Here is a 20367-nt window from a genome sequence, read left to right as displayed (position 1 = left end):
GGACGCTGGTGGGGGTGAAGGCAGCTCTTCTGTGTGGCAGGGACTGAAGAGTCCTGCTGACACTGATCAAAGGGGGAGGCTTGGTGGGACAAGCAGGGGGTGCGTGAAGACTTCGGGGTGACCGAGAGAGTGTTGTCTGACCCATTGGGTCACGTCCAGCGTGTGCTCAGCCTCCACCCCATGAGAGCATGCGTGGATCGGCATGGACCCTGATGTGGACAGTGCCCTGACTGGTAGGCAGGACTTCACTTTGCACTTTGAGGGGCTCTTGCCCCTCAGCAGTGCCAGGGCCCCAGGCAGAGAGCAAGTTATGCCCTCAAAGGGGCCCGAGAGGCCACCTGCCTTGGGAGAATCTGAGCGAAGAGCTCTTGCTCAGAGGGACATGCATACTGCTGTGGGGGCCTCCTGAACACCTGTGCCCTGCTCACCTCTGCCCCCACCTGTTCTCCCAGGTGCAGGGGGGTCACTTTACAGTGCAGATGCGGTCCCCATGCTCCCAGGGCTCCCTCTGCTCTTTGCTGCAGCCTGCAAAGCCCTGAGTCTCTGGCACTGCCAGCCCACAGCCTTGCCCTGTACCCTGCCCCTTGCTCTTGGAGTCTCAGCTACACTGGCCTCCCTCCAGGGCCAGGAGGGCACCATGTCCCTCACCTAGATCATGCCCTCACCTGGAGCACCCCTCACCTGGAGCATCCCCTCACCAGGAGCATCCCCTCACTTGGAGTACCTTCACCCCTCAACTGGAGCACCCCTTGTCTTGATGCCTAGGCATGGAGGAGTCTCCCCAGTCCAGGCAGCTGGGGCTTTCCAGCTCTGGAGCATGAGGGGGTGAGGATCTGAGACCTTGGAAGGCTATGAGAGAGAGAGCCACTGTCACATCAGGGAATGGGGCTTCTTTTTTTTTTTTTTTTTTTTTTTGGCGGTACACAGGCCTCTCACTGCTGTGGCCTCTCCCGCTGCGGAGCACGGGCTCCGGACGTGCAGGCTCAGCGGCCATGGCTCACGGGCCCAGCCGCTCCGCGGCATGTGGGATCTTCCCAGACCGGGGCACGAACCCGCATCCCCTGCATCGGCAGGCGGACTCTCAACCACTGCGCCACCAGGGAAGCCCGGGAATGGGGCTTCTTACCATGGAGGTCACCCTCATGGCTCTGGAGGCCTGGGGCAGTGGCTCTGAAACTCCCTGAATCTCCTCACAGGAGGTCCTCAGGCCTTTCCTTGGGAGTTCCGGGGTGATGTGTGTGCCCTGGAACCACATGCCTGGGCCCAAATCTTCCCTCTGTGGATGGGGCCTCAGACAAGTAGTTCCCCGCCTGGAAAATGAGTCTGGTGTCCAAGGGGTTGCCCTGAAGATCCTAGTGCAGCACAGGTGGTGAGAGCCCCGTGCTCCCTAGTGATTAGGCCGGCTCTGAAGCTTCCTGCTCTGAAGCTGTGGGGCCACATGGACACTGGGCCCCTCACTGCCTCTGCTCTCCACCCAGAGGCAGGAGCCCCGAGAGTGCCTGGGGAGGGGACCATGTGGGGTAGGAAGGCCACAAGTGTGTTTGCCAGTCCTCACCACCGAAGCCAGATGGGCGCCCACAGAAGTGAGAACCTCGCAGCATGGGGTGGCCCTGGCAGCTGTGGGTGGCGGGCGGTGGGCAGCAGGCCTCTCTGCTGCTTCCAGCTTCTGCTCCCTGCCTTCCCTGCTCCCTGCCTTCCCTCCTCCCAGGACGCAGGCCCGACTCACGAGGGGCAGCGGGGTGGAGCAGCCGGGGCTGAGGATGACTCAGGGCCCAGCTGTCACCATGGCAACCCTGTTGCCTAGCAATGGCGGTCTCCCAGTAACGTCTCCTAGCAATGGGATATTTTCCTGGGCCCTGGCTGGAGCCTGGCAGTTATTTTTAGCTCAGCTGCAAATCAATCTGCAGCTGCGTTTTTGGCTCCTAGAGAAGATGCAAGGTGTATGTGGGGCGGGGAGGGGGGTGGATTTCTCATCAAGGGAGGAAACTTGTCATGTGTCCCAAGGTACAGGCTCATAGGTGGGCAAGGCCAGATTCCACCTGGGAGTGGAGGTGGGGTTGTGTGCAGGTGAAGCGGAACCAGCTCAGGCTGCCCGGAAGAGTTGGCAGATATGACTGTCTCCCTGATGGGGTCTCTGGGAGGGCTGGTCACTCAGCACCCTAGGGCTCCCTAGGTCAGGCTGGTCAGGAGCATGCCAGGCCAGTGTTCATGGTGGGCACCACTGGAGCGTGTCACTTGGTGGCAGCTTCCTGGCACCCCTTGGCTCTCAGTTGTGGGAACTGTCCCCGTTGTCCCTTGCTCCCATGCTCCCAGCCCCTCCAAGGGGTGCAGTGCCCTGCCCTGGGCCAACTAGAGCACACATTCAAGAGGTCCTGGCTGCAGGGGTCTGGGTGGCCATAGGCTCAGCTAGGGGCAAGGCTGAGCTGGCCTCTGCTTAGCCCCCATCTCTCCCTCTCCCCTGCTTCTGCTGAAATGGGAGCCCAAGTGGGAGGTCTTGGGCAATTGGGAGAACTTGACCCTTTGGGTTTTCTCACCATTTCCTCAGGAGCTAGGCTCACTGTCCCCTGGAAGCCAAGTTCCACCTCCCACTGGCCAGCTTCCTGTCCCTGGTTGGCCCTAAGCTCCATCCAGACCTGGGGCACTCTTCCCATCCCTCCACCCCCATTGCCTCTGTCTGGCCTTTGTGTTGCTCCCACAGGCCTGGGACCAGCCCAGCCCCGCCTCGGTCACATGTGCTCCTCACCTGTGCCCCTTACCCTGTGGGGTTGCCTCCCCTGCTGGAGGGCAGGGCTCACTTGGACTGCTCCTTGTCCCAGCATCTGCTCCAGTCCTCTGCCAGGACTTGGGTTTTGAGTGGGAATGCAGAGAGGCCCATTTTGGAGGGTCAGGGCACTGAAGGGTCTGGAGCTGGGGGCGCACGAAGGAGCCTCCAAACCGAGCACAGATGTTGGGGGAGTTACCTGAGATTTGGGGTATCATTCATCGACCCATGCACTCTCTCTCCAGGTATTTACTGAGCATGTCTGCTCCTGCACCCACAGCAAGCAAGGCCAGGCGTGGCCTTCTGGGTGCCCTGTCTTGCGGGTGGCAGACCTCCGATGGCTTATGACACTGGGTGCTTCAGGGAAGCACCCACAGGGCGTGGGGCCAGGAGCTGTGAGGAGAGCAGCCTTCTGTGGTCTTCTGTGGGTGACAGTCAGCATCACCACTGAGCCCCTTGAAGAATCAGCTGGGGCAGAAGGCAGGGGAAGCCTGGTGTTGAGGGGACCAGCTCAGTCCTTTCCAGACTAGGTCACCCTTTAGGAACCCCTTCCAGGCACCCACGGACACTAACCCATTTTCCGGGGGAGGAGGAAGGTGGGGAGCCAGGGACCCCAGACTGGTGGGAGGTGGGTCTGAGGCTGACTCCTCACACTGCCACCAGAGGGCGCCTGGAGCCCACTGTCCGCCTCCCAGGCCTGTGCAAAAGCACTCAGGGCCCCAGTGACCCGCCAGAAGTGGACCCACTGTCTCAGCAAGGGCAGCTGACTGGGGTGCCCTCTCCCTTCCTTCTAGTGGAGCCTCTTTTGCCTTCTATGTGCCCAGCGCCAGGCCCTGTGTACCCCTTTTTAAATTTGTAGTTGGGTAAAATACACATAAAACTTACCATCTTAACCATGTCTAAGTGTGCAGGAGTGTCGAGTACAGTCGCACTGTTGTGCAGCCGTCACCACCATCCCCAGAACGTTTTCATCCTCCCAGACTGAAGACTCTGTCCCTATTAAACACCAACTCCCCATCCCCCTGCCCCTGGCAACCTTCATTCTACTTTTTCTCTATGAATTTGGCTATTTTAGGTACTTCAAATGAATAGACTTATATTTGTCCTTTTGTGATTGGCTTATTTCACTGAACGTAATGTCTTCTAGGTTCATCCATGTTGTAGCATGTGGCAGAATTTCCTTCCTTTTAAACCAGAATAATATTCCACGGTATGGATAGACCCCATTTTGTCTACCCATCATCTGTCAATGGATACTTGGCTTGTGTCCACCTTTGGGCTATCGTGATTGATAGCTGGTTCCCACCCCACCTTGCCCAGGGCGAGGGGCCAGCTGAGCCCTGAGGATGCCTTGCCCCTCTTTGGCCCTGAAGGGCCCTGGAGCCAGGGGAGGGGGCAGTGGTACGCTCAGTCTGGCAGCGGCTCCAATGCCCCCCTTCCCCTTGGCGCCATCTGTCTTCATCCGTCAGCCCGCACTTCTGGCCCAGGGCAGCAGGAGGGCTGGGGTGGGGGGACAGTGGGGTAAAGACTTCACACCCTGGCTTCCCTGGTGGCGCAGTGGTTAAGAATCCGCCTGCCAACTCAGGGGACATGGGTTTAAGCCCTGGTCAGGGAAGATCCCACGTGCCAAGGAGCAACTAAGCCTGTGCGCCACAACTACTGAGCCTGCACTCTAGAGCCCGCGAGCCACAACTACTGAGCCCGTGTGCCACAACTGAAGCCCACGTGCCTAGAGCCTGTGCTCTGCAACAAGAGAAGCCCGCCACCGCAATGAAAAGTAGCTCCCGCTCGCCGCAACTAGAGAAAGCCCGCGCACAGCAACAAAGACCCAATACAGCCAAAAAAAAAAAAAAAACCAAAAAACCCAACAACTTCACACCCACAGACAGCAGAGAGTCTATGTCAGCTAAAGCTTTCAGTGATCCCAAGGGTTCCAGTGTGAGGTTGGAGTCCTGGGTTTGTGCCTAAGACCTCTGTAATCTGACCCCACGGTTTCACCAGGCTCTTGGGTCCCATCCACCGGGTCCACAACTCAGGGCCTTGGCCAAGGCTGTCTGCTCCTCCCCGTTGTCTGGCATTCTCTCCAGTCCCCACCAGACAACCTACTCCCCACCCCCTCCCTGGCCTACACATTGGCATTGGGGGCGGGGTTTCTTCTATGAGAGTGGGCCTCGTTTCAGCTTGTCCCAACCTACTAGGGGCTTGATTCTGGGGCTCAGGGCTGTCCTTGCTCCTGCTTTTCCACGGTGCCTGCAGCCCCAGTGCCTGGACACTCATCGCTGGGTTACCGCGTGGCCTGTGGGAAGTCACCAGGGCCAGGTTAGGGAGAGATGGGGGATGGAAGCCTAGGTAGCAGTCTTGGAGAGAGCCACCCAGATGAACTCCCCTCTCCCAGAGGTTCCAGTGGGCACCACCTCCACCCCGGCCAAGGGCTTGGAGGACAGTGGCCAGACCAGGACGGCAAGCAAGGCGAGGCTGGAGGCGGGGGTGTGTGTTGGGGGGAAAGTATGGGGGTACATCGAGGAGGTGACACGGAACACGTCCGGCAGTAGAGCCCCTCCCCAGCGCCTCCTGGGCCACGGGCTGGTCCTCCCACCCCCGAGAGCGCCGCTGCAATTGGTGGAAAGTTCGGGCACCGCGGCGCGATTGGCCGCTCGGCCCGCCCACTGCCTCCTGGCAGCTTCCAGGCTCCCGGCCGGGTGGGCGGCCGGCAGGCGCGGCCGGTGGGGGCTGCGCGGGGCCGGGGCCAACGCCCCGGCTGCTCCCGCCGCGCCCCCGCGCGTCCCCGCGCACTATGCCGCCCCCGGCGCTGCTCTGCGCCCTTTGCTTCGGCCTCTTGGCCACGGCCGCCCGCGCCGGCTACTCGGAGGACCGCTGCAGCTGGAGAGGCCGGTACGAGCCCCGCTGGACCCCCGCGCGGGCCAACCCCCTGGGACTCCGCGCTCCCCTTAGGAGGGGGCTGGAAGATGTGTCGCCAGACCTTTGGGATGGGGGCGCTCCGTCCCGGCACCGAATCCTTGCCCTCCCCGCCCCCCGCCGAGTCCCAGAATGCTGGGCCTCAGTTTCCTTCTCCACAAAGTGGACGCAGCTGTTGATGGCTGCGGGGAGAGGGTGCAGGGGAAGCGGGCTGGCCGGGTGTGGGCGCCGGCCGCCTGCCTCAGCACCGCTCGTTCGGTCCGCAGCGGCCTGACGCAGGAGCCCGGCAGCGTGGGACAGCTCGCCCTGGCCTGTGCGGAGGGCGGGATCGAGTGGCTGTACCCGGCCGGGGCGCTGCGCCTCACCCTGGGCGGCTCCGACCCCGGCGTGCGGCCCGGCATCGCCTGCCTGCGGCCGGCGCGGCCCTTCGCAGGCGCCCAAGTCTTCGCGGAGCGGGCGGGCGGCGTGCTGGAGCTGCTGCTGGCCGAGGGCCCAGGCCCGGCCGGGGGCCGATGCGTGCGCTGGGGTTCCCGCGAGCGCCGGGCCCTCTTCCTGCAGGCCACCCCGCATCCCGACATCAGCCGTCGCGTGGCCTCCTTCCGTTTCGAACTGCGGGAGGACGGGCGTCCAGAGCTGCCTCCGCAGGCCCACGGCCTCAGTGCGGATGGTGAGTGCAGGTCTGGGTGGGGACAGGTGGGAGTCGTGGAGTCGCTCCCTGGTCTCGCTGGGTAGGAACCTGCCTGTCCTCCCCACTGCACAGAGGGAGAAACAGAGGCAGCCTGTCAAAGGCACACAGCTAGTGAGTAGCAGCGCCAGGACAGGTGGGGCGGGGGGAGGGGCAATCCCTCACTTTGCGGGTTAGGGAAATTGCTGACAGAGGGCAGAATCCCGGAAGGGGAGGCCGGGCAGGGCAACCCGGGACCCTGGTCCCTGAAGGGTTGGGGGAGGGGATGACGGCCAAAGCTGTCCAGGGCTCCCTGGCCCAGCGGTGACCTCCCTCCCCTCCCCCAGCCCAGTACAACAGAAGTCCACTGTGAGCCTGGTCACCATGGAGATGCAGCCCCGCCTCCCGGCAGGGCACCAGGCCCAGCTTTTTGCTCTCCGGGAGCTTGGAGCTTAACCTCACAGGGGATGGGGGTCTCTGCTCTGTCTCCTGACCCTCGAATCCACCATAACCTCCTGCCACGTGGGCTGGGCCAGTGACTTTGGGCCCCAGGAAGCAGCTCTGGGAGACCAAGGGGTTACCGCCTGCTGGTGCTGCCTGTGAGATGGGTGTGCAAGAGCATGTGCCGCGTGCACCCAGACCCTTGAGCTCCAGCTCGGTGGGTCTTTTTGCCTGCATGCTGGGCACAGCCCCCAGGCCCATGTCTGTGCGTGTGTGTGATGCATGCACGAGCCTGCAGTGTCACCCCAAGTACAGGGTGTCTTCAGGGTGTGTACACATGGTCCCTGAGACCCCCAGTTGCCATCAGGCCCTGAGGGGGGTCTGGTAGCTTGCCCTCTCTATCCTGTGTCCAGCTGGGGGAGGGCTCGGGTAGTCCTGGAGAGGTCAGGGCTGCCACTCATGACCTCCCCTGCATGCCAGGTGCCTGCAGACCCTGCAGTGATGCCGAGCTCCTCTTGGCTGTGTGCACCAGCGACTTTGGTGAGTGTCCCCGCTGTGGGGCGAGCCAGGGGCCTGCCTTCCCCTGAAGGCCACTAGCCAACATGTGTCCCCACAGTGATCCATGGAACCATCCACGGGGTTGCCCACGACACAGAGCTGCAGGAGTCTGTTATCACCGTGGCTGCCGCCCGTGTCCTCCGCCAGACGTTGCCGCTTTTCCGGGTGGGGGGCCCTGGGGGCCATGCGCAGGCCTCCATTCGCACCCCACTGCACTGTGGCGTCCACCCTGGCCCTGGCACCTTCCTCTTCATGGGCTGGAGCCGCTTCGGTGAGGCCTGGCTGGGCTGTGCACCCCGCTTCCAGGAATTCAGCCGTGCCTACACGGCTGCCCATGCTGACCACCTCCACCCCTGTGAGGTGGTGCTGGACTGAGGGGCCTGGGAGCAGGGTGCTGGGGAGGGGCAGGTAGGAGGGTGGGGGGTTGGCCTCCAGATGGTATCACAGTACCAACTGCTTCCGAGGTAATAGCAATAACCAATAAGAACGCTGCTTGCATTAGCCAATGTGCATCGGGTGCTCGTGCCTGAGCCCAGCCCTGGGCCTGCCTCACTTCACTTTATTCTCCCACAGCCCCCGGCACTGCCCAGTTCCCACTTCACAGAGCCGGAGACTGAGGCTCTGGAGCAGTGGTGCTATGTCTAAGGCCACCCAGCCCACGCCCTGGAGAGGGGCTGCTGCTGGGTGGGGGCATGCAGGGACCCCCCACTCACGTCACCCTCAGCTCTGCTGCCCCCAATGCCAGGTGATTCCACTGCTCAGAGTGGGAGTGGAAAAGGGGCCATAACACCCAAGGTCTGAGGTGGGTGGAGGCCCTTGTAGGGGGAGGCAGGCGACACCACTCCCAACCTGAGGGAAGGGGCTGCAATCTGGTGGGCCACCGACTTCCCTGCGTGGTTCGCTGCAAGCCCAGCAGAGTCATCCTGGCCCCACTCTGCCCCTGGGGAAGAATGGGCCCCTCTGTCCACAGACCCCTGCAACGTGCCCAGCATCCTGACAGCTGTGGGGTCTCTTCTGCAGGGTCCTGCTTGTTGCCCATTTCTAGTGGGCGGGGGCACACAATGGGGTCTCTAAGGACCGTTTCCCGCCACTGGCGTCATTGTCACTGCCCCCGCCTTCCTCTCCAGCCTCGGCCACATAAAGGGCCAGCGCGGTCTGGACAAAGCTGACCGCCCTGAGGCTGAAAGGCCCCAGGATGGGGGTGCACGTGGGACTACTGAACCCAGAGGGAGCTGACTCTGCTGACCCAGCCCCATAGCTCCTGGGAAAGAGGGCCACAGCTCAGGTCTGGTGGGGTGCCTGGGCTGAGCCCCAGAAACAACTTCCCACTCTGCCTGGCAGCCCTCACTGGAGAAGGGGCCCCGCCATCCTGCAGGCAGGAACTGAGGCTGGGAGAGGAACAAGGATACACAGGGCCACTTCTGCCAGATTCAGCTGATATAGGTACCTCATGTTGCCACGCCCTGTGTGGACACTGCATCACTCCAGTGGCTGCCCTGGAGTTTCGGTGGGGAGGGCTGTCTAAGGCTACACTCGTGTCGGGTACGCACTCCTTTCACTTGGACGGGCCACTTGCTGTGGGGACTGGTGAGAACTGTGGGTGGGAGCACAGTCACCCTGGATGGTAGGCTCCTCTGGGCTCCTCCCACCTTCTGCTGTTCCTGAGGCTCCTTGCTGTGCCCTTTTGCATCCCCAAATTCAAACTGGCACCCATGGATTGTTCAGAGCTCAGGCACCAGACCTCTCCTCCTCTCCACGCACATTCCGACATTCCCTCATTGGAGAACTGGGCCAGCCTTCTGGCTTTAAATACCATCAACATGCTGATGACCCCACATTTGGATCTCTAGCCTGGACCTCTCTCCTGGACTGCAGACCCTTGTATCCCTGTTTCCCCTCTCCCCACCAGGGAGTATCTCAGTAAAGACCAGAGGAGGAGGAGGTGAGTGTGCTCTCCTGTCATCCTCCTCTCCATCTTGGGAGGCTTTTGCACTGCCCATGCAGACCCCGACCCGAGGAGGGTTTCGCCTCCAGCGCTGAGGAGCACCTCACCCTTGGCTCTTGCCCTAATTCTCTGGCCAGCTCCCCACAGCCTTGTTTGGACAGAGGCCCATGGCCACACCCAGTGTGGTCACTGTGGACTATCTCTGGGACCATCTGTCCAGAAAAATGTAGGGCATCTTCTCTGGGCTGGGCCCTAGGCTGGACACTGGCCTCTGCCCACCTGCCCCAGGAAGCGCCTCCTATGCACACACCCTCCTCCAGAGAAAGTGTTGGCTTTGCAACCAGCAAAAGGAGCAGAAAGGGCAGAAGTGGGTGTGGCTGACAGGGCCAGAGGAGCCCCAGGGTGCTCTGGGAGGAGCCTGGAAGGCTTGGGCCAGGGGCTTCATGCCTGCCCACAGGGGAGTGGCCAAGGGGAAACGGTGTGGGTGAGCATGAGGGCTGGGGCTATGGGAGCAGGTGCCTCTGGGGCACCTCTGGGCATGTGCACTCACACAGGTATGCACTCGAGTGCCCAGTACCCAAAGGTGAGGAGCAGGGTGCAGGTGTGAAGGTGAGGGACTTTTGGGTGTGCACACTGGGGAGTCAGGGTAGGTGCCTTCATTCAGTCGACCAGCTTCTATTGAGTTTCTTCTAGGTACCAGGTGCTGCTCTAGGCACCAGGAATAATACAAGGAACAAAAGAGACAAGAATGGGATGCTGTGTAAGCCCAGTGCACATCCTCCTTTTATGGGGAGGGCCCAGTGACAGCCAGGAAGGAGACAGGATGTTCTGAGATGGGGGTGGGGAGCAGCCCTCCTCCTCTCCAGTGCTCAGGTCTTGGGAGCAGGGCACCGGGGTTTCCTGCCACAGGAACACCTGTCTTTCCCAAGTGGAGGCAGCTGGGTCCAAGTTTGCGGCAGTCTGCACTTGGGGATGGGGGCAGGGGTCTCCAGCATGCCTGCATTGTCTGAAGCAGCTTCCGTCCCTCCTGACCGATGCCGTGGATGGATGAGAAGCAGGCCAGGGCCTGTGTGCAGACAAGTCTCTGCCACTCAAGGACGTTTGGCCTCAGGGTGGGGTGAGGAGGGGGTCCTGGCTCTGTCCCCCCACTTGCCTCTCCCATTCCCAGGCTTCATCAGGTCACTTCCGGGAACTCAATCTTTCTTCGTGTGTGTGACATTTTCTGGAGAAGGTAGTCTCCCCAGCTCCTGGGGCTCTTCCTCCCATCCCCCTGACTGGGCCAGCTGCCAGAGCGCCCAGCACCTCACATCCGGCTCCCCTCCCATGACGCTCAGAGAGAGCCAACATCTGTCTTCTCGGTTCTGCTAAATTTCTCCTTATCAACACTCTCCGCCCTGCCCCTCAGCCAAGCTCAAACTCCCACCGCCCCCGCCGAAGCCTGCGCATCCTGGGTTTCCTGCGCACTCGGGCTAACTGCCTTCAGCCGTGGGAGGGGCCCGGGTGGCCTCCCCGCGACTGCTCCTGGGCTTGGCTGGCTATCGGGGTGTGCGGGGCGGCGTCTCCCCGGTGAGCCCTTTCCCCCGGGCTGACCGCCGCCCCTGGCCTCCAGCCACACCGCACGGGCCTCTGCTGCCAGTCAACCGGATCCACGGCACCGCCTCCCTCGCGCCTCCCCGCGCTGGGATGTGCAGCCCCAGGGGTCCGCAGCGCCCAGGACAGGCCCGCAGCAACCCTCTGCGGCATGGGCCAACGAGGCTGAGCGACGCGGGCTACAGGCAGGATGTTGTGCGGCCAGAACCCGCGAGGGTAGCCCCGGACCCCAAGGCTCCGCGGTCCGGAACCCGCGGGGGGGTCCCTGGACCCGGACGGAGCGGAACGCGATCCCGGCCGCTTCCGGTGTCTCGCCGCGGCCGCCTCTTCCGGCGCGGCGCCGCGGGTCTGGTAGGCGCGGAGCGGGGAGGAGGGGCGCCGCGCAGGCCGGGGGCGGTGGGGAGGACGGCCCTCTTCAGGTCCGGGCCGGGGCATGAGGGTCTCGGACCTGAGCCGGGGAGGGGCCTTGAGGTGGGGCGACCCTGAGCCGCTCTCCCGCAGCCATGGAGCAGGACGACCCGGCCGAGGCGTTGGCGGAGCTGCGCGAGCGGCGGCTAGGCGCGTTGGAGCTGCTGCAGGTGGCGGCGGGCTCGGGCCTGGTCGCCTACGCCGTGTGGGCGCTGCTGCTGCAGCCGGGCTTCCGCCGCGTGCCGCTGCGGCTGCAGGTGCTGGGCCAAGGGGTGTGGGGACCGGCCGGGCGGGCCCGGGCTGGGGGCGGGGCCTGGAGTGTGGCGCTAAGGGGGAGGGTGCAGCTACTCCAGGGCCGATCCGGCTGTGGGTTGGGACCTCCTTCAGGTAGGACCCGACTGGCCACTCTAAGAAAGGAAGCCCAGGAGGCAGGCCCCCCGCCCTCACAGTCCCATCTGCTTCCTTGTACAGGTGCCTTATGTTGGCGCGAGTGCCAGGCAGGTGGACCACGTGTTGTCGTTGCTGCGAGGCCGTCCAGGAAAGATGGTGGATCTGGGCTCTGGCGACGGCAGGATTGTAAGGACCGTGTTCGTGTGTGTTGGGGAGCGTCTTTGCTGACCCCTCCTGTGAACGCACCTCCCCATCTGTTGGTCCTGACGCTTTGTGCCCACAGGTGCTGGCTGCCCACAAGTGCGGTCTCCGCCCAGCTGTGGGCTATGAGCTAAACCCATGGCTGGTGGGGCTGGCGTGGCTGCATGCCTGGAGGGCAGGATGTGCGGGCAATGTCAGCTACCGCCGTGAGAACCTCTGGAAGGTAATCCAGGGAGTCCTGGACCCCCTCAGACCCCAACCCTGATCTCCATGCTTCCAGTTCTAGCTTGGAAGCTTGGCCACCCTGCTGACAGTGCCAGGTACCTCTGCCACCTGGGCAGGCTGGAGCTGGGACTTGGAAGCTGCAGTTACCCCATGCCCACCAAACCTCCCTCCCTGCTGGGGCCCCAATCCCTGCTGGGGTGATTTCCTCTTCTTGCAGGTGAGCCTGAGGGACTGCCACAATGTGTCTGTGTTCCTGGCTCCTAGCGTGGTAGGTCTGGGGTTTGCTGACCCCATGGGAAGCCCAAGCCATCCCCAGTGTAGGTGCTGGGCCTGGAGGAGCTGGGTAGGGGGAGCTGTGTTCCACCCTGCCCACCCCAACCTTCCCTCTCCTCCATAGCTCCCACTGCTGGAGGACAAGCTACAGGCAGAGTTGCCTGCAGGAGCCCGAGTGGTGTCTGGGCGCTTCCCCCTCCCCACCTGGCAACCTGTGGCTGTACTGGGTGAGGGCCTGGACCGCGTCTGGGCCTATGATGTCCACAGTGGTGGGCCAGCTGGGCAGGCTGTGCCAGGGCCTAGTTCTGCCTCCGTACCTGGAGCCCCCAATTCTCAGGTTGGCTGACTGGACACAATAAAGACTCAGTGGGTTCCAGCCTGATTTTTGTTGGGTGTTGAGCTGGGTGGAATGATCTCCCAAGGGGGTGCTGTGGGGAGGGCTCCATGCTGGCTGTGAAGAGTTCTGCTCCAAGTTTATCTGTTGACCAGCTAACGGCTGCGGGTCCTTGGGTGCTGCGGCTTGGCTGGAGGTGTGGCCCCTGCTTTCCAGGGGTTTCCTGTACCCACCAGCTTCCTCAGCCTCAGGATCTCCTGCTTGTACCTGCTCAGAGAAACTAGGCATAGTTACCACCTGGCTGTGGACAAACCCTGCTGCTAGTGCCTGGGACTGAGGTCCTTGGGTCTTACACAGCCCACCTCTAGAGCCCACCTGCCCAGGTGCTGGTCCACGTACTCTTGTAGTTCAGAAAGCTGCTCCTCAGCCATCGTGGCTCGGACTAGCAGCTGTGCTCTCTCCCTTTCCAGCTCTGCCTGGAATGGGGGAACATAAGCCATGAGCCTGGGCACAGTGTGAGGAGGGGCCTCTGGCCAGGCTTTGCCCACTACCTGGGTGCCACGGGAGAAGTCCTGTAGCTTCTGGCGGATCTGGGCCCAGGATGCAGCTTCCAGGCCCCTGTGAGGGGAGGAGGAGGGGTGGGCGTGAAAGCTGGCATGGACCCAGGTTTTGACCAATGACCCTGCTCAAGTCAGGGCCCCTAGGTCCTTGAGGTGCCTGCTGGGAGCGAGTTTGGGACAGTATAGGGCTGCCTTTCAACTATGGGCCCTGTGAGGCTTGAAGCCATCTGTGCATGGGGGCAGCCACTGGCCACTCAGGGAAAGCTAAGCCACGAGGCCAGCTGGGACAGTGATCCCAGTGTCTGTAAGGATGCTTATGGGGGGGCCTCCCCCCATGCTGGGGGGTTTCCCAAAACCCCAGGCAGGCGACTTGTCCCAGCTTCTGCTCACTGCACAGTTGAGAACGTGGAGGTGCAGAGGCAAAGGCTGTGAAGGTCACCAGGTGGCCTGCTCCTGCCTTGTCCTGGGGTCAAGACTCCTACTGTCATACCACCACAGGTCTTCAGCTGTGGGTCCTCCGAGTCTCAGCTGAAGTGTCCTTTCTTCGGGGTCTCTCCCTGACCCTCCCATTCAAGGGTAGCCCCCTCCCATACAGGAGGGTAGTCCCTCCTCTCTCCGGGCAGTTGGTTTTTCTGCGATTATTAGTGTCTCATAAGCAGACCGAGACTGGAGAATACAGATGGGCCACCTTGTTCACTGCAGCAACCAGAACCCCTCTAAGCAGTTAGTTCATAGGATAAGTGAATGGGTCTCCTCAGCACCCACACCAGGTACTCACTGTGGCTCTAATGGGCCCCCCTGAGAGGCTTCACTGGGTTCTTTCTGTGGGAAAAAGAACAGCGGTTGCTGAATGAGGCAGGCTGCTCAGAGGCCCTGGGGTTGGGGCTTTGCTGAGCCTGGGATGGGTCCTGGGGCGAGTGGTGGGGCAGCAGGGAGCGCTCACCTGGGCCTGGAGCTTCTGGAGCTGCTTCTCCAGCCTGGCCTGGTCCTCTCTCAGGTGGCCGAATTTGGTGACCGTGTGCAGGGGCGGCGGCTCCATGTCTGAGGTGGCTGCACCAGAGGTAGCCTTGGGGGTCCTGGGTGCCCCGTTGGGATCCACCAGTACCTGTTGCGCACTAAGCCCCGCACCAGGTCACCTGGGGCCATCCCACCCCCGGTGCCCAGCTCAGGGAGGGACCCACCTGTGGCCAGCCAGCAGCTCCTCGTGCCTCCGACTCAGATTTGCCAGGCGCTTGCGGTAGGCGCGAGCAGCCCGGGCCAGCTGTTGCTCACGGCTGTGATGCGCCCCCCGAATGTCCTCCAGAGTGGTTTCCAGGAAGGTCCGAAGGGCTGTGGATGCAGGCTTCGGGCCTGCACCATCTGCATACCCCTGGAGGAGATATGGCCGGGCTGGGGCGGGTCCACACCTCCCCCACCGCCAATTCCCTCCATGGAGCTGGTCTGATGACAGTATGCTGGGTGGGTCTGAAGTCTCCCACAAGGTCAGAGTCTCTCTGAAGTGGTCTAGCACACCCAGGCCAGACTCGGGCTCCCCAGGACCCAGAGGCCTCCCACTCAACACAGGGCCAACCGGCCCAGTGCTCACAGCCACGGTTCGGGCGCAGTGCTGCAGTCGAATGGCGTACTCCTCGTTCAGCTTCTTGAGTTGCAGCTGCAACCGGGCGTTCTCTGCTTCAGCCTGGTGGAGCTGGCCCCGGCAGGCAGACAATACCTGGGGGTGGAGATGGCCCTGAATTTATGTCCTGCAAGGTGGACCTTTGCTGAGCCAGACCTCAAAGCAGCTAGGGGTGGGCCTCACCAAGGCTTGTGCAGCCAGTTGCTGCCCAGCTGTCCTGGCCTCCTCCTGGGCTCCCTGCAGCTGCCAGCCCAGGGCTGCCCTGCAGACATGGGTATGAGGCTTAGCCGGGCCTAGGGCAGGTGACTGCTTCTGCCCCTTAAGAACAGCTCCTTTGCTCACTGTGCCCTGCTGGGCCCTCCTGTCCCAGGTGAGGCAGTCACTCACACACGCGTCTCCAGTGCCTGCTGCCGAGCCCTGTGCTGCTCTGGCGCCCGATTTACTTCTCCCTGTGGCTGCGGGGTACACAAGGGCTGGCTGGGTGAGAGCCCAAGCTCTGGGTCCCCTGCACTGCCCCACCTCCACCCTGGGCTAGGAGAAACTTCAACAGATTCCCGGGCTAGGTGGCTGCACACTCACACCATCCCCCAGCTTCTGCTCGTTCTCAGCGGTCAGGAAGTCCTTGGGCTGTGCCTGCACAGAAGAGCCGGTCTCAGCCTCACTGTTCCCCTGCTGGACCCCTGTTTAGCTTCCACCCATGCGCTCATGGTGACCTGGAGTCTGTGGTGGCTGGAGTGTCCCTGCCCCCAGGCCTTGTGCCCAAGCTCCTGTGCCAGTGCCTGGCGGTGCCCCGGATCAGCTTCTGCTAGGGCTGCCTGCTCTCCGTGCAGCTCTAGCTCCAGCACCCGGCTCTCCAGCCACAGGACCTGCGGGGTGACCAGGTCACATCCATCTGGGCATCCACAGGGACAGAGCACACACAGGACAGGTGGGGACTCGCAGACACTGCACGTGCACAGTCACATGGGGCACACCTGCACCCCTCACAGTTCTGGCACTAAGTGTGCACCCTCCCCCCATGCCCTCAGGCTGGCACACGTAGGCACACATCAGTGCCCACCTCACTCTTCAGCTCGAAGATTTCAGCCTCGTGTTGCTCCTTCAGGCGATGGGTTTTGATCTGCAGGTCCACCAGCTCCTTGCAGACCTATGGATGACCAGGATGAGAGGTGGGGCCTGTGGGGCCCTGGGGATGCCCTCCCTCCTGCCACTGCCTGAGGGCCCCCACACCCACCTGCAGCCGCTGCTCCTCACTCAGCTCTAGATCTGAGGGAATCTCTGTCTCAAGGTTGGCGGCCCAGGTTGGGGCACCCCCAGGGACTCCTGGCAGCCAGGTCTCGGCCCGCGGCAGAACCTAGGGAGGCACCACCACTCATACCCCAGGTGCGTCTGAGACCTGGGCTGTGGCCTCCACTCTCCTGAAGCCACCAGCCATCCACCCCCACACCCTCAGCCTGGCAGAGCTGGGGCAGGCCCTCCCACAGCCAGGATCAGGCCCAGGTCCTGGGAGGACCTACACCCCTCCTGGTCTCTGAGGGAACAGGGAGAACCCCCGAGCCCAGAAGCAGCAGCGTCCTGGGAGGACTCACATTCTTGGTGGCCCGAGGTGGGGCCCCTGGCCTGGGGCCTGGGGCTGCAACATACTCCATAGGCAAAAGGGACTCTGGGCTGCCCCAAGCCCGGTGCCGCCTCGACTACTGGCCTGTTGCTGCAACACGGTGGTTTGTGTTGCCAAGGCCTCTGTTGTCCCCAGGAGACTCCCGGGGCCCCGCCCATGAGGGCAGGCAGGACAGTTCAGTGGCTGGGGAGGTGGGTGCAAACTCTCAACTTCTTCCGTATTTGGCGATCCATTTTTTCCGGCTTCCTTTTCCTCATCTGGGAAACGCAGATCGGCACCCCAGCATTTATCAGGGACGCGGATGGAACCACGAGTGCATAGAAGGGCCCAGCCTGGGGAGGTGTGGGACAGCGCGCATGGTATGGAGATGCCGCTGCTGTTACTGTTGTCCTCACACAGCGCGCTTTGCTCTACCATGTGGGTTCGCACACTCATTAGGCCCCTACGCTGAACACTGGAAGGGCAGGCAAACAAACTGAACAGATCCCTGCACCCCTCAACCTGACGGAAGCGGGCTCAGACGTCCCAATCCGGGTCCGGGGTACTCAGGAGGACCGTCTCAGCCCGGTGCCAGGAGGGCTTCGTGGAGGAGGCGCCGCAGCGCCGGGCGCGACCGGCCCGACGTGCGCGCAGCCCCCTTCGGGCACGCGCGCGCTCCCGCCCGCGCACGCGTGTGCTCTGTGCACCGTGCTCGGGTCCCCGCGCGCGCAGGTTCCAGGCGGGCCCGCCGGCCGTTGGCGGCGGCCCGGGTGAGCGGCGCGCTCCGTCCAGGCCCCGTGACAGGCGCCCGAGGCCCGCCTCTGTCCGGCTGTCCTTCAGACAGTCCTTGCGACCAGCTGGCTCAGCCCGCTGGGGTAAGTGGACGACCGGAAAAGGGGGCGGGTCGGGGTCGTACTTCGGAGGGAGGGGGCCTGGGGTGGGCGGGGCCTGCGGAAGGACGTTGAGGGGCGGGGCCTGGAGAGGGGCTGGTCCAGGGTCGCGCTGCGGCGGGAGGGCACCTGGGGAGGGGGCGGAGCCTGGGAGGCAGGCGGAGCCTACCGGGGCAGCGGCGTGGCTGGGGGCGGAGCCGGAAGAGGGCGGGCTAATCGGGGGGTGTGGCCTGCTGCGCGGGGGCGGGGCCTGCGACGGGCTGAGTCTTTGCGAGAGACTGGTCCCCGCAGCTGCAGGTCAACTTAAGCCTGGAGCTTGGGATTCCTCAAGGGCCCTCGGGAAAGTCCGGGAGCAGGGAGCGCGGTTCCTTTCCTGACCCCCAGCGTGTCTGTGGAGCTGACCCCTCCCACGCACAGCGCTGCCTAGGGTCTGGAGAGGGTAGTCCCACCCTGAGGAAGGGGCTCAGGAGGCGCGGGGTGGCTGAGCTCTGCGACCATGAAGGTCAAAGTCATCCCTGTGCTTGAGGACAACTACATGTACCTGGTCATCGAGGAGCACACGCGGGAGGCTGTGGCCGTGGACGTGGCCGTGCCCAAAAGGGTGAGGGCAGCTTTCGGGCGGCAGGAGCACAGCTGTGGGCCCAGGCATCGTAGGCCGAGACCGTCAGTCCGTATTCCGAGAGGCTCTCCAGACTACGCTGCCAGGGCCAGATCCTTCCCCTATTGTCTCATCTCTGGTTATTTGGCGTTTAGGGTTTCTTGATTATCTTGTGTTTCCTCTGAGGTTAGAGCCGTTTCGGGTCTTCTCTTCTCCCTGTGTATGGTGCCTAACTGTACTGTGTGCGCTGGGCACTCAGTAATTGTCTGCTGGATCTCCCCTACCCCCAGGCCCGTCCCCTGCCTGGGGCACTGTGCACCCGGGCCTGGCGCCCCAACACAGGCAGCCACCTGGACCACCTGCATCTCCCTAACTCCCATCCCTTTCAGCTGCTGGAGATCGTGGGCCGGGAGGGGGTGTCACTGACAACTGTGCTGACCACCCATCACCACTGGTGAGTGCCATCAGGGCGGGCTGAGGCAGGAGGGTGTCACCCCTACCCTACCCTTACCCCGTGTGATCCTGCTTCTGCCCACCCGCAGGGACCACGCCCGGGGCAACACGGAGCTGGCGAGGCTGCTGCCTGGCCTGGTGGTGCTGGGCGCAGATGAGCGCATCTGTGCGCTAACCCGCAGGCTGGTACATGGCGAGGAGCTGCGGGTGAGCGTGCACTCAGGAGGGGTGGGGAGAGCGCCCTGGGCCCAACCACCTTACAGGCCCACCTGCTCCTCTGCCATAGTTTGGGGCCATCCACGTGCGCTGCCTCCTGACGCCCGGCCACACCTCGGGCCACATGAGCTACTTCCTGTGGGAAGATGAGTGTCTGGACCCGCCTGCCGTGTTCTCGGGTACCGGCTGCCCTGCGCCTACCCACCCCACCTCCCTCTGCCCCATCCACCTTCTCTGACCCACCCAACTCCCCAGGGGACGCATTGTCTGTGGCCGGCTGCGGCTCACGCCTGGAGACCACAGCTCAGCAGATGTACCACAGCTTGGTGGAGACCCTGGGCACCCTGCCCCCTGAGACAGTGAGTAGCCTGCCCCTTACCCTCTCATGGGGCCCAGCCTCCTACATAACCGGTGCGCTCTGCACCTGCCTTATGCCAGGGTTTAGGATGACTGCTTGCCAGCCATGGGGACAGGTGGACCAGGCGAGGGTGGAGGGGCTGGGCCACTGGGGTGAGTGTCTTTGCCCATCTCTGCCTATGGTGGTGCTGTGCACCCCAAGTGCCTTCTTTCTCCAGAAGGTGTTCTGTGGTCACGAGCACACACTGGGTAACCTCGAGTTTGCACAAAAAGTGGAGCCTTGCAACAACCACGTGAAGGCCAAGCTATCGTGGGCCAAGGTGTGACCACTCCTCCCCTCTCAGTGGCAAGGTTGGAGGGTGGGGTAGGACTGGAACCAGGGAGGCACTGCAGGGGAGTCCACCATGACCGACCCGGGTGACCAGACGTGGCTTGGCCCAGGGCATTCTGCCAGCCAAGGCTCCCACTGGTGAGGGAGGGGAGCTGGGCAGCCTGCAGGTCTGGCCCATGAGTGCCTGCCCTCAGGGTCTAGGCTCAAGCCCCCAGACTGGTGAGCTGAGCCAAGCTGCCTGGAATTGCCAGACAAGGCTGTGACAAAGACCTGTGGTCATTCCAGAAGAGGGATGAGGATGATGTGCCCACGGTGCCCTCAACCCTGGGCGAGGAGCTCCTTTACAACCCCTTCCTGAGGGTGGCGTGAGTATTGGCCAGCGTGCGGGCCCTCTTGTGGGGCAGGCTGGGGAGCACATGGCAGGGCCTGAGCCAGCGCGTCGGGAGGACCTGTGTCCTCCCCAGGGGCCACGCTGCTGAACAGGCTGGCACGGGGCTGGACTGTTGTCCTTTGGGCCTCCCTGGCAGTCATTTGGATGCTGAGGGAGGTGTTGGGGGACTAGTTATTGGGCTGTCTGGCACCAGGGAGAGGCTGCTCTTTAAGTGCCCTCCGACAGTGGCTTCATTTCCACCGCCATGTCCAGCTTACCCAACGGTTCCCATCGAAGCCCCTCTCCCCGCAGAGAGGAGCCTGTGCGCAAGTTCACGGGGAAGGTCGCCCCAGCTGAAGTCCTGGAAGTGCTCTGCAGGGAGCGAGCGAGCTTTGAGCGGGCAGCTGAGCCGCTGCAGCCACAGGCCCGGGCACTCCTCGCGCTGCAGTGGGGACTCCTGAGCATGCCCCGGCCGAAGTGAGCCCTACGTGGGCTGGGCCACATGCCCCTCCTCCCTTGGCCCAGAGGAGGATCGAGCCTTCCTCAGCCCTGCCCAGCCTTAGAGGGTGGGCGCCCTGGCCTTTCCTGGTGTTGGACACCTGGGGCCCCTCTCTGGGCCACAGTGAGCCCTGAGACCTGGGTGTTTGCAAAGCAGCCTAGTGGGGTGCACAGGG

The 20367-nt window shown here is 63.1% G+C and overlaps 4 protein-coding genes across 17 annotated transcripts; 3 read left to right on the top strand and 1 right to left on the bottom strand.

The window, feature by feature from the left end:
* The first annotated feature begins 5472 nt into the window (after positions 1-5472).
* Positions 5473-8754, top strand: METRN (meteorin, glial cell differentiation regulator). 3 transcript variants are annotated; one of them, XR_014296009.1, is made up of 6 exons: positions 5473-5653; positions 5944-6344; positions 7263-7322; positions 7399-7611; positions 7914-8085; positions 8682-8754. XR_014296009.1 is itself a non-coding variant. In XM_082643704.1 (5 exons), the coding sequence occupies exons 1-5, from the start codon at positions 5556-5558 to the stop codon at positions 7955-7957; spliced, it is 816 nt and encodes a 271-aa protein (XP_082499830.1). In that variant the 5' UTR covers positions 5473-5555; the 3' UTR covers positions 7958-8674. The 3 variants fall into 3 exon arrangements, 2 of the variants coding, with proteins under 2 accessions (XP_082499830.1, XP_082499829.1); XM_082643704.1 differs by lacking the exon at positions 8682-8754 and having other exon boundaries at positions 7914-8674; XM_082643703.1 differs by lacking the exons at positions 7914-8085; positions 8682-8754 and having other exon boundaries at positions 7399-7907.
* On the top strand, positions 8691-12748 carry ANTKMT (adenine nucleotide translocase lysine methyltransferase). The gene is made up of 9 exons (XM_082643697.1): positions 8691-8847; positions 9191-9282; positions 10454-10516; positions 10895-11226; positions 11377-11540; positions 11755-11859; positions 11957-12097; positions 12317-12367; positions 12497-12748. The coding sequence occupies exons 1-9, from the start codon at positions 8791-8793 to the stop codon at positions 12716-12718; spliced, it is 1227 nt and encodes a 408-aa protein (XP_082499823.1). The 5' UTR covers positions 8691-8790; the 3' UTR covers positions 12719-12748.
* Positions 12729-16995, bottom strand: CCDC78 (coiled-coil domain containing 78). 7 transcript variants are annotated; one of them, XM_082643693.1, is made up of 14 exons: positions 16471-16995; positions 16116-16235; positions 15942-16028; positions 15595-15747; positions 15461-15514; positions 15269-15336; positions 15065-15143; positions 14852-14977; positions 14448-14635; positions 14210-14381; positions 14045-14088; positions 13258-13324; positions 13106-13182; positions 12729-12973 (listed from the first exon to the last, which is right to left on the bottom strand). In XM_082643693.1, the coding sequence occupies exons 1-14, from the start codon at positions 16528-16530 to the stop codon at positions 12862-12864; spliced, it is 1407 nt and encodes a 468-aa protein (XP_082499819.1). In that variant the 5' UTR covers positions 16531-16995; the 3' UTR covers positions 12729-12861. The 7 variants fall into 7 exon arrangements, 6 of the variants coding, with proteins under 6 accessions (XP_082499819.1, XP_082499817.1, XP_082499818.1 ...); XM_082643692.1 differs by having other exon boundaries at positions 12730-12973; positions 13082-13182; XM_082643691.1 differs by having other exon boundaries at positions 13106-13324.
* Positions 16988-20366, top strand: HAGHL (hydroxyacylglutathione hydrolase like; the record flags this gene model as incomplete). 6 transcript variants are annotated; one of them, XM_082643702.1, is made up of 9 exons in its annotated part: positions 16988-17353; positions 17895-17969; positions 18257-18420; positions 18509-18626; positions 18706-18814; positions 18891-18994; positions 19211-19312; positions 19609-19688; positions 20006-20366. In XM_082643702.1, exons 2-9 carry the CDS (start codon positions 17904-17906, stop codon positions 20172-20174), a joined length of 912 nt encoding a protein of 303 aa, XP_082499828.1. In that variant the 5' UTR covers positions 16988-17353; positions 17895-17903. The 6 variants fall into 6 exon arrangements, 5 of the variants coding, with proteins under 5 accessions (XP_082499828.1, XP_082499825.1, XP_082499826.1 ...); XM_082643699.1 differs by having other exon boundaries at positions 17249-17353; positions 17786-17969; XR_014296008.1 differs by lacking the exon at positions 16988-17353 and having other exon boundaries at positions 17616-17969; positions 19518-19688; positions 20006-20058.
* Position 20367: the final 1 nt, after the last annotated feature.

This window comes from Mesoplodon mirus (assembly GCF_964341445.2).
Source record: "Mesoplodon mirus genome assembly, chromosome: 15".
Lineage (NCBI taxonomy): Eukaryota > Metazoa > Chordata > Mammalia > Artiodactyla > Ziphiidae > Mesoplodon > Mesoplodon mirus.
This window is presented reverse-complemented; position numbering and strand designations above follow the sequence as displayed.

What these genes read in the sequence shown, in the direction of transcription:
- METRN (XM_082643703.1), top strand. Translation starts at nt 5,556, where the DNA reads ATGCCGCCCCCGGCGCTGCTCTGCGCCCTTTGCTTCGGCCTCTTGGCC. An exon ending in CCACGGCCTCAGTGCGGATG is followed by an intron (nt 6,345 to 7,262) that starts GTGAGTGCAGGT and finishes CCTGCATGCCAG; the next exon opens with GTGCCTGCAGACCCTGCAGT. An exon ending in TGTGTGCACCAGCGACTTTG is followed by an intron (nt 7,323 to 7,398) that starts GTGAGTGTCCCC and finishes GTGTCCCCACAG; the next exon opens with TGATCCATGGAACCATCCAC.
- ANTKMT (XM_082643697.1), top strand. Translation starts at nt 8,791, where the DNA reads ATGTTGCCACGCCCTGTGTGGACACTGCATCACTCCAGTGGCTGCCCT. An exon ending in GTGGCTGCCCTGGAGTTTCG is followed by an intron (nt 8,848 to 9,190) that starts GTGGGGAGGGCT and finishes TTGGATCTCTAG; the next exon opens with CCTGGACCTCTCTCCTGGAC. An exon ending in GGCGCGGCGCCGCGGGTCTG is followed by an intron (nt 11,227 to 11,376) that starts GTAGGCGCGGAG and finishes GCTCTCCCGCAG; the next exon opens with CCATGGAGCAGGACGACCCG.
- CCDC78 (XM_082643690.1), bottom strand. Translation starts at nt 16,530, where the DNA reads ATGGAGTATGTTGCAGCCCCAGGCCCCAGGCCAGGGGCCCCACCTCGG. An exon ending in CAGGCACTGGAGACGCGTGT is followed by an intron (nt 15,144 to 15,268) that starts GTGAGTGACTGC and finishes CCATGTCTGCAG; the next exon opens with GGCAGCCCTGGGCTGGCAGC. An exon ending in GAGCTGCTGGCTGGCCACAG is followed by an intron (nt 14,382 to 14,447) that starts GTGGGTCCCTCC and finishes TGCGGGGCTTAG; the next exon opens with TGCGCAACAGGTACTGGTGG.